Source organism: Mauremys reevesii, linkage group 11 (genome assembly GCF_016161935.1).
Source record: "Mauremys reevesii isolate NIE-2019 linkage group 11, ASM1616193v1, whole genome shotgun sequence".
In the NCBI taxonomy this organism is placed as follows: domain Eukaryota; kingdom Metazoa; phylum Chordata; order Testudines; family Geoemydidae; genus Mauremys; species Mauremys reevesii.
Genome location: NC_052633.1, coordinates 24045121 through 24055224, shown reverse-complemented (window position 1 = coordinate 24055224; position 10104 = coordinate 24045121). Strand labels below are relative to the sequence as shown.

At 40.5% G+C, this 10104-nt stretch overlaps 1 protein-coding gene across 6 annotated transcripts in view; it reads left to right on the top strand.

The window, feature by feature from the left end:
- The window catches only part of SLC39A10 (solute carrier family 39 member 10), a 102594-nt gene that overhangs the window by 52861 nt on the left and 39629 nt on the right, over window positions 1-10104 (top strand). Inside the window, exon 1 of one of the 6 annotated variants that reach the window (XM_039493856.1) lies at window positions 28-258. The exons of 1 other annotated variant lie outside the window; for it this stretch is intronic. In XM_039493856.1, coding sequence (XP_039349790.1) covers window positions 103-258 — 156 coding nt within the window. In that variant the 5' untranslated portion in view covers window positions 28-102. Of the gene's footprint in view, window positions 1-27; window positions 259-632; window positions 674-1152; window positions 1175-8272; window positions 8397-10104 lie in introns of those variants that run through there. 4 more of the 6 variants (XM_039493855.1, XM_039493857.1, XM_039493860.1 and 1 more) reach the window with 4 other exon arrangements.

Here is a 10104-nt window from a genome sequence, read left to right as displayed (position 1 = left end):
GGGGCAGAGACTAGAGGAGGTTGTGCTACGCCGTTTACGTAGAAGGGGGCGGGGGGAAGCCCGCATTGGCTCGGCTGAGCCGCCAAGGTGGTTGCTTAGCCTATGCGCACGGTTCGTAGCAGTGTGCGTGCAGAGCGCGGCTGGCCCGGCGTAAGTGTGTTTGGTGAATGGCGTAGCGCGGCGGCCGCTGCGGAGGAGGAGGCGCCGCGGCGGTTTGGTACCGAGCGGAGAGGGAGATGCACACGGCACTCGAGTGAGGTAGCTATAAAACCCCATTTGTTTACATTCCCTCCCCCACACAACCGGCCGGCGCTGCCGAGAAGGCGGCGCCCGGGCCCCGGGCCGGCTGGGGGGCGGGGGGGTAGCGGCCACCACCCCTGCGCGGGCTGCAGGGCTGCATGTGGGGGGCAGCGAGGCCGCCGCCGCCTCATCACGTGGCGCCGGCGGCGGCAGGAGTGAGACCCCGCCGCCGGGGCCGCCTTAGCGAAGGGGCGCGGGGGGGGGCTGCTCCATTGAGTCTGTCCCGAACTGCTTCCGGCCGCAGTGCGGGCTCCCCCCCCCCCGGTTGCGGCCCGGGCACCCCGGCCCGGCGCAGCAGCAGCAGCCCGGCAATGGGGGGGCAATGGGGGGGGAATGGGGGCGTCACACAGGATCTCTCGCTAGAGGCACCGAGGTAACGGCCCGTATGTTGTGGCACAGCTGAGCACGGCTGTGAACTGCCCCAGGGGCTGTACCGGCGGGACGGCACCAGGTTCAGCTTTGCAAGCTGTAGTGACCAGGGGTGGGGAGGATCCCAGATGGGGCTTTCAGCCCCAGCGCTCTCTGCACACCCCAGAGCAAGAAACCCAGCTTCCAGCCCGGGCTGCGTGGGGGTGACTGGCATGGGTGGGCCTCTTCCCCTTCCCAGGGGAACAAACGTTTGCTGTTGGTCTCCAGCTTGCATATCCATTTCGTTATGCTCCCAGCTCTACAGCCAGGTGTACGTTATAAACGTACACCAGTATAGCTACGTTTTTTCAGGGATGTGAAACATCCACATCTGAGTGTCACATTTATACCAACCAAACCCGGGGTGTAGACAGCACTGTGTCAAAGGGAGAGCTTTTCTTGCCGACATAGCTACTGTCTCTTGAGATGGATTAACTACACCAACAGGAGAAGCTTTCCCATCCACGTATAGCATCTTCACTAATGTGCTGCAGCAGTGCCAGTGAAATGTTTTAAGTGTAGACCTGTCCTAAGTTAGTGTGTATTTTAGGCCTTCCCAACCAGCCATCATTATGCCTCGTCTGCAGTATGTGCTTTGAAGGACTACACATAGGGTACCTTCCTTAGAATGAAATAGAAGGGAACGCTAGTTTGGGGTCTGAGTTGTTGAAACTTAAGTAGCATGTCTAGGTCATGTTTATTTGGGGAGCATGATGAAGGTGGGTGGTGCGTATACTTTTCAGTTTAATATTCTTGGTTTGCTCTGTTATTGGGGGAAACTTCTTATCTTGAGGTGCATCTCAGGTAAGTTATGTGTAACTTTGAGCAGTGTCAAAAAAGCAAGAGCTAAGTGGTACTGTTGGAGGTGAGGGAAACTTGATTGGCCACTGTCACTGAGACAGCTTCTGTAAAATCACCCAGTCACAAGCGGTATACAGGAAAGAAAAATAAGGTTAAGGTGATACAGCAATTAAACACCTATTGTTAGCCTTCCCCCTCACAGGGTCTCCGAGCTGCAGTCCAAGCCTGAGAAGAGCTCTGTGTGGCTTGAAAGCATATCTCTTTCACCAACAGGAGTTGGCTCAATAAAAGATACTACCTCACCCACCTCGTGTCTCTAATATTCTGGGACCGACATGGTTATAACTACACTACATACAACTTTTAGAAAATGTGTAGAGGGAGTAAGTGGTTTAGCCTTTTCTTGTCTGTCTTGCCATTTTTCAGTGCCTGAACTGGTTCTTCTTGAAGCAGAACTCCCTGATAGTAAATCATGTTGAGATGCTGTTTGGGATACAACTCTTTTAATGGTCTCTTCCCCGCTCCTGCCTCCCTGTGCTTTTTTTGTCTTCTCAGTTTTATCATTCTCAGCTTTTTTGTCTATGCTGTTTTTTTCCTCACCTCTCCCTTCCACAACTCAAAATGCTACTCGAGTTAAGGTCGATACACTTTTAGCTTCTAACCCTACAAACATTTCACACATCTAACCTAAATAACTACGCTTAATTTCCCCAGTAGAACACTATGGGCTTGTCTACATCACACAACTTTTAGCGACAAGACTGTGTCGACAGAGCCCTGTCGCTAAATGTTGGTGTGTGTAAACGCTCTTTGTCGGCACTTTTGCTGACATAATACTTCCAGCCCACGAGCAGTGTTCACACTGCCACTTGCTGCGGCAAAACTTTTATCTTTCGGGGGGAGGGGAACTTTTTAAAGTACACGTGAAAGACAGAAGTTTTGTTGACAACTTGGCAGTGTAGACAAGCCCAATGCCATGCTTTTTCCATGTGAGAGCAGCAGCCTGAAATCAGCACTGAAAAATACGTATTGAAGGTATCTGGTTAGTGTTGAGAACTAGTTGCTCTTTTAACTGACATAAGTGGTTCAAGGGGATTGTATGCTTTTTAAATTTAAAAAAATGTTCTTTTGGGGACTGCCATGCAGAATAACTAATGTGATACAAGATGATTAGAAATAGAAAACATTACATTTTCAAAGGGAATACACTCAATAGACTATCCAAGGAATTTTTTTTATTAATACGTTCTCTTTTGGAGACCATGAGAGGTTGCAAAACTGCAATAGAACACTTATTCCAAAGTAGGTGTCCATACACAGACTAGCACCATATACAAATAACCAGTTCTTAATTCAAAACAATTTAATTATTTTGGTTCAGATTTTAGCATGGATCAGCCCTAGATATCTTCATTTTGTATTTGAGAAGAAAAAGAAACAGTATATTTAGTGAAAACTTAAAATTCATTTTCAGTAATCTAGGGATCCATTAGAAATGTACTTGCAAATGTGTTTTTAAAAAAGTTGAGTTCTTTAATGTTGCTTGTATAGTCGCAAAAAACACCTCCATGAGGGGAATAACTACCAGCACTGGGAGCTGTCTACACTGGCACTTTGAAGCGCTGAAAGTTGCAGTACTTGGGGGGTGTTTTTTCATAAGTCTGAGCTAGAAAGTTGCAGCACTGTAAAGTGCCAGTGTAGACAAGCCCTTAGAGAAGTGATTTTGACTCCATACTGAGGTTCTACTTTCTTGTGTGTGTATTTCTTTTTAATATGGAGCTAGTCTGCAGTATGAATAAAATCAGGGATGTGAAGGGAGAAATGGTTCTTATAACCAGCAGCACTTTTATCTTTGTTTTCTAACTGGCATCTTTTAGGTCACATTTGCTTTACCACATTATGTGATAATCAACAGGGAAAAAAATCTATTAGACCTCTAAAAACCAGAAGCCAGTGGAAGATTGGCAGGAGAAACCCAGTGCCTCTCCCACTAGCTTCTGGAAGGGAGAGTCAGTGGGGATTGTTTGCACGCTGGTGTATCTGGTCCATGCCCAATCTTGGTTAGTAAGGGGTCTGATTAGATTTAGAACTCACTCTTCTACGTTTACTAGCTGCTGCATTACCCCTCTGATTCCCACCTCTCCATGTCCCAACCTCTCTTTCCTTCTGACACCCACCTGCTGTAAAGGAAGAACTACTTTCCTCTCTTTTCCCTCCAGCTGCTGGAAAAGAATGGTGAGTTTTAGGCTATGGCTACAGTGTATGTCGGCTCAGGGGGGTGAATAAACATAAGTAACACCGACGTAAGTGGTTGTGTGCACAGCGCCATATTGGTAGGCCAGTATAGCTTCTGCAGTTCACAGAGGTGGTTTTATAATGCCAATGGGAGAGAGTGCTCCCATTGGTATAAACAGATGAGGTACAGCTGTGGCAGCACTGTATGTGTAGACATGCCCTTAATCTTCCTCCTGCTATCACTTTTAATGTCTTTGCTGTGGCTTATAGCTTTCAGAGGAGCCTAGTGAATGCATTCGCTGCTCCAGGCCAATGGGAGCTGCTGGAAGTGGCGAGGGCCGAGGGACGGACTGGCTGCCGCTTCCAGCAGCTCCCATTGGTCTGGAGCAGCGAATCGCGGCCAGTGGGAGCCGCGATCGGCCGGACCTGCGGACGCAGCAGGTAAACAAACCGCTCTGGCCCGCCAGGGGCTTTCCCTACACAGGCGGTGTCCCAAGTTTGGGAAACACTGCTTTAGATAATATCTGCTGTCTTTTGTATTGACACTTGTACCTTCTTACCATTAAGCAAAGTAATAAATAAATAAATAAATAATTTAAAGATGTTTAAAACACATTAGCACTCAAAAGCTAGGAAAATCAGTTTGGGCTAGAACTGTGTAACTCACCTGATTATTCGTTTATGTTGTGCCTCCATAACCATTCAGCTGCGAACTGTTCTTAAGGGACAACGCTCAAGATCTTCAAATGGTGGGGAGACTTTTTTTTTTAACTAGTCATAACTGATATTTATTTGCTAGTCTAGGTGATCTGAAATCTAGTGGTCACATTTTACTGGAAGTTGATGAATGACTATGGCTATGTTTCAAATATGTGACTGACTCACTCTATTAGTTGAGGTATTTCTAGACTTTTTGTACCCAGTTGTAAGGTTAAAAATATCCTACTAGATCTTTTTAAATGATTAAAAATAAATATATGAGGATTTTATTTATATAGAAGTCCAATAGCTTGTATAAAAATAGGTGCTTCAACAGAGGCCTGATGTCAGATTTTAATCCAGGTTATAAACAGTCTGCATCCAGGTTATAAACACTTTAAAAATAGAGATTTATAATGGAAACTGAGAGATCCTAACTATCGCTGCTGGCAGATGCTGCTGTAATAAAATATTAAGTCCACATAGACCCTGTTATCCTGTGAACATGCAGTGATCACCCAACTTGTAGTAGTTATGTAAACAGAACTCTGCTAGCCTTTCATTCAGGGCTATAGTGCTATGGTCACTACTGCGTGGATTAAAATAATCCTGCATGGTAACTGGAAATGTAATCTGATGCACTGCTGATAATTGATGAGTATCTAATAGATAGCTTTTCCCTTTAGTACATCTAATTGCCGATGATGGTGCATGTAGTCATTTTTAGTATTGATAATCCAAGCTATATTTAGCATAAAGAAAATGTAACTTTGTTTATTTTTTATTTTTTTGTGAGTAGCATTAGTGTGTCATCTTAATACTGGTTTGTCATTTGAAGTGGAGCTAAATAGCGCTATTTATCCAATGCTGTCTGGTTATAAAGTTGCTCAGAACGGTAGCAGTATGTCAGTTTTACAGCTGCGAATGTTATAATTAGCAGTCTTCTCTACAGGGCAATTATCCTATGCGTACAGCTGTATGTTTTCTATGATGGTGGCCAGTAGACAATCCTCTAGATCTACTTGCCTGACAGTGCAGAACAGTGGCACTTCCTCATTTCATACTGTATGCAAACTAAACCAGAAAAGCTTCCCTAAATGCTTAAACTGAGCACTCAGTATCTAGGTTTTTAATAAATAATTTTATTTTATAACCTAAAAACCCTACCTAGGAATTTACTCATGGAAGGTGCCAGATTGACAGTCATGGAAAGAGAAGTCTTCTACTTATTGTTGCCTCAACCCACCTGAGCAATGATCTGTAGGGGGACCACTTGTGGGGGGTCAGCAACCTTTTAGAAATGGTGTGCCGAGTCTTCATTTATTCACTCTAATTTAAGGTTTCATGTGCCATTTAACATTTTTAGAAGGTCTCTTTCTATAATATATAATATATAACTAAACGGTTGTTGTATTTAAAGTAAATAAGGTTTTTAAAATGTTTAAGAAGCTTCATTTAAAATAAAATTAAAACGCAGAGCCCTCCGGACTGGTGGCCAGGACCCGGGCAGTGTTAGTGCCACTGAAAATCAGCTCACGTATGCCATAGGTTGCCTACCCCTGGGTAAGAGGCTGATTTAGCATCCTACCATCCTAATCATTGGCCTCTGCATAACACTTAATTAGTATGCTAGCTAGTTTCAGTTGCGATGGCTGTTTTTTTGTGATGTGGATAGTTTGCCTCCTTAGATTTTTATGCTAAAATATAGTTCACTTATTTCATATACAGCATGATACATTGGGGACACCTGTGACACAGCAATTAAACACCTTTGACTGGCCTAGGGCTTGGGCAGTGGGGTTGTAAAATAAATGTGTGCATGTTTGGACTGGAGCCTGAACTCTGGGACTCCACGAGAGGGAGGATCCTAGAGCCCGGGCTCCAGTCTGAGCCCAAATGTTTATGCTGTAGTTTTTAGCCCTGCAAGCCCACGTCAGCTGACCTGGGCTAGCCCCGGCTGTCAGTGGGTCTCTTATTCCAATATAGACATACCTATAAACCAAAGACTTTCGGTCACTACTAACCTGGGCTGCATTTGAAGTAGTTATTTAGAGGACACTCTGTATTTTTTTCAGCAGTCCTTGGATTATTCATTTATCCTTTACTGTCATTTACTTGTACATATCTTCATTGAAGTGGATGGAATCTGAATACATAGACAATGAGAGAAATTAGTTGTTAATTATGATCCTCCCTTAGCTAATGTCTAAATCAGGGGTCGGCAACCTTTCAGAAGTGGTGTGCCGAGTTTTCATTTATTCACTCTAATTTAAGGTTTCACGTGCCTGTAATACATTTTAACGTTTTTAGAAGGTCTCTTTCTATAAGTCTGTAATATATAATTAAACTATTGTTGTATTTAAAGTAAATAAGGTTTTTGAAATGTTTAAGAAGCTTCATTTAAATTTAAATTAAAATGCAGAGCCCCCCCGGACCGGTGGCCAGGACCCAGGCAGTGTGAGTGCCACTGAAAATCAGCTCGCGTAACGCCTTTGGTACACGTGCCATAGGTTGCCTACCCCTGGTCTAAATGTTTGTGAATATATTGTACATTTGGTTATTTTGATCACATTTTCATCACAGGGAAACTCTCTTAATTGGTTCTTGTATTGAGACTCATTACTATAGCATGAGAGGAGTGTACATAAAATAAGACAAAATATATTGTGTTATTAGAATTCATAGACTCTTAATCATGAGGACGGTATATGCATTTCTGACTCTTGAAGTGTACAAATCTAAAATACCAACAGAGGTTCATTTTTTGTTTAGTGGATTCATGGCACAATCCTTATGTCAAGTGACTTCACTGAGCGCATGATATGTTTGAATAATGCAGAGAGGAATGTGTAAAAGGGTTTATAATGCTTGGAATTAAGAAACTGCATGAATGCTCTTAGTGGGATGAGTTAAGGTAAAGAGATGTTTTAAGACTTTTAAAAATGACAGTAGCTTCAGCTAATTATTGTTAATTATATACTTTAAAATGTTCTTATTTTGTACTTGTATAATTAAATTAGTGGTATAAAATGATTGTATTACACCAAAAGTAAGTGGTTCTAGTTAAATATTGTAAAAATACTTTATCTGTCTTCAAAAAACATTCTTTGACTTCTGGTGCTCCTTTTCAGGATTTCCAGTGTAAAAGGGCTACATATGTTGATTTAACATTTTTCTTAAGAGAGCAAAGAATTATGGTACTTTTAATCTTTGGACAGGAATGTTGGCTCAAAAAGTAATAAAACTTAATAATTTATTAAGAGGCACTAATTTTTTGTATGGTGTGTAGAATGTATTTTTTTTAAGTAACTGCTTCCAGTTAATACATATTAAAATTGAACGGAAAGAAGCACAATTGCATTTTTGGAGTTAAAAACCAACATACTACTATTACATTTTAAATCTAGTAGTAAAATTGAAATATACAAAGTGTCATTTCCTCAGAGAGTGTTCTGGCAGCATCTACTGAAATTTAGATTATTCTTTTACTATAACTTGATTACTTACTATAAATTCACAATATAGGTTTGAAATTACCTTCTAAGGCAAGGTGTTAATTATATATTATAACAAGGGGATTCTCAAAGGGAGATGGACTTATTTCAATTCAATGAAGCAGCCATATACCTAGCTGTGTGTCAGATAAATATTAGACAAATACACAAGGGACAGAACAATTCTGGGATTGTTACTTAATTTTGGTCAGCATCATTTATGTAATCTTATGCTTTACAGTAGCTTCCAGTAGTGATGGAAGAACACCGTGATGACCCCTGATGTATTATGCTTTTCACTGAGCACACTTTCCAACCCTTTTGGATGGGTGGGTAAGGGGGAGGTGGAGAAGGACATTTGAATTTCTGATGCCTTCAACAAATACTTCCCTTTGACTGCTTGGTAATGACCAAAGTACTATCCAAGAAATTTTCTCCTGCTACCATCTACCCCGAAAGGTAACTATTTTTTAATACTGAATTTACTTTACCTGTAAAGGTGCAATCTGAATGATGCAGAAAATACAAACAGCTTAACTGAGAATTTCTTTAAGTTTCAATCATTAATGAGAAAATGTGAGACAGTAAGAGAATCTGAGGTGTCATTTGTCTCATTATTTTTTACACTTTGTACTTGACGCGCTATTATGTTGGCTGAAGATATCATAATCTGCTAGGCATGTGAAATTACTAAAAATAGTAGTCCAACCGTAACACAATTATCTAGGGCATCAGGTTATGGGATTTTTCCAAACCTTGGAGTCAAAGTCCAATTGAGGACTAAGGTGTCAGTAGCTAGACATTTGCTGTTTCTACTCCAAATAGATGACCTATGCAGAGGAACAGGTTGTAACTTTAATCTGGCAGTGACGCAGAATGAGGAGAGGGACAAATTATTTGAGTGAAGAGATAGCACAAAAAGTTAATGAAGTGGCTCTATACTAGGGTGACTAGAATAAAATAACCTGTTATGCACTTTAATATGTATAGAAATCAGAAAATATGGGTGTGATACTCTCAGGAGCTGAGCACCTCCTACGAGGTGTTAAGCATCCTCGACTCCAGTGGAAGTTGAGAGAGATCAGCACTTCTCAGGGTCAGACTGTAATATCACTTATATGTAATAATTAGGCTAAACGTTAGATGAGTGTGGACTTAACATTAAAAAGATTCTTTATGTGAAACATTTGATAGCATCATAAAGATTGACACAGGGCGGATTGATTTAAATCAAAGCAATTTACATTACCAGTTTTTATCATGATTTAAATCAGCAATCAGGAAATCTTGATTTACATAATCAGTTTTAATCATGTTTTACATTTGTACTTTTTATTTATTTTCCTAAAGGAAAGTTAATTCTTATTGGCTGGTAATCATTAAAATATGTTGATTTGCAACGAAATATAACCATTACATTAAATTTGGTGCTAACTTTTCGCCAGCCATGAGGATACGCATTTATTTAAACAATTATATAACTTAACATATGTAACTTAACATTTATTCACCTTCTTCTAAAATAGTAAAAAATGTAAAAATTAGGAATCTGAATAATGTGGTAATTAATTTTTTACTTGTGATTAGTGTTAAGCTTGATTTGGATGGAAACATAAATTCAGTTGCACAAAAGCATTGTAATTGATTTTTATTAAATGAGCTGGAAACATAAGAAAAAACTTTATCAAAACTTTTTTGTATTTAAAATTAACTGATTTATTAAATAAAGGAAATATTGCTAGAAGTTAGTGAATTGAACTGATTATTTCTGATCAGTGTCCTTCAAGATTTTAGAAGTAGTAAATCTCATCCTTTCACACTTAGTTTTTATTCATAGATTGGAAGAAGAAAACAGGCTTTTCTCCTTTTTTCAACTCCAATTGACTTCTTAACTTTGAGTGAACAAGTCAACTGAACTAGTTGAATATATTGAAATGTAGAAAATATTCTCTGCACCTGTGGAAGAGGGTTACTGCTGTAGAAAGTTGGTTTAGCACTTTCAACAAACTCTGGTTTCAGATGTGTAGCCAGTGACTTCACCATTTTAGTGGTTTGATTTTCTTTAAAACTTGGCAACAAATATGTACTACTTGATTTTTTTTTATTTAATTTAAATGATTTTGGCCTTAACATGGGTTGTCAACTTCCAATCTAATTTTAATAGGCT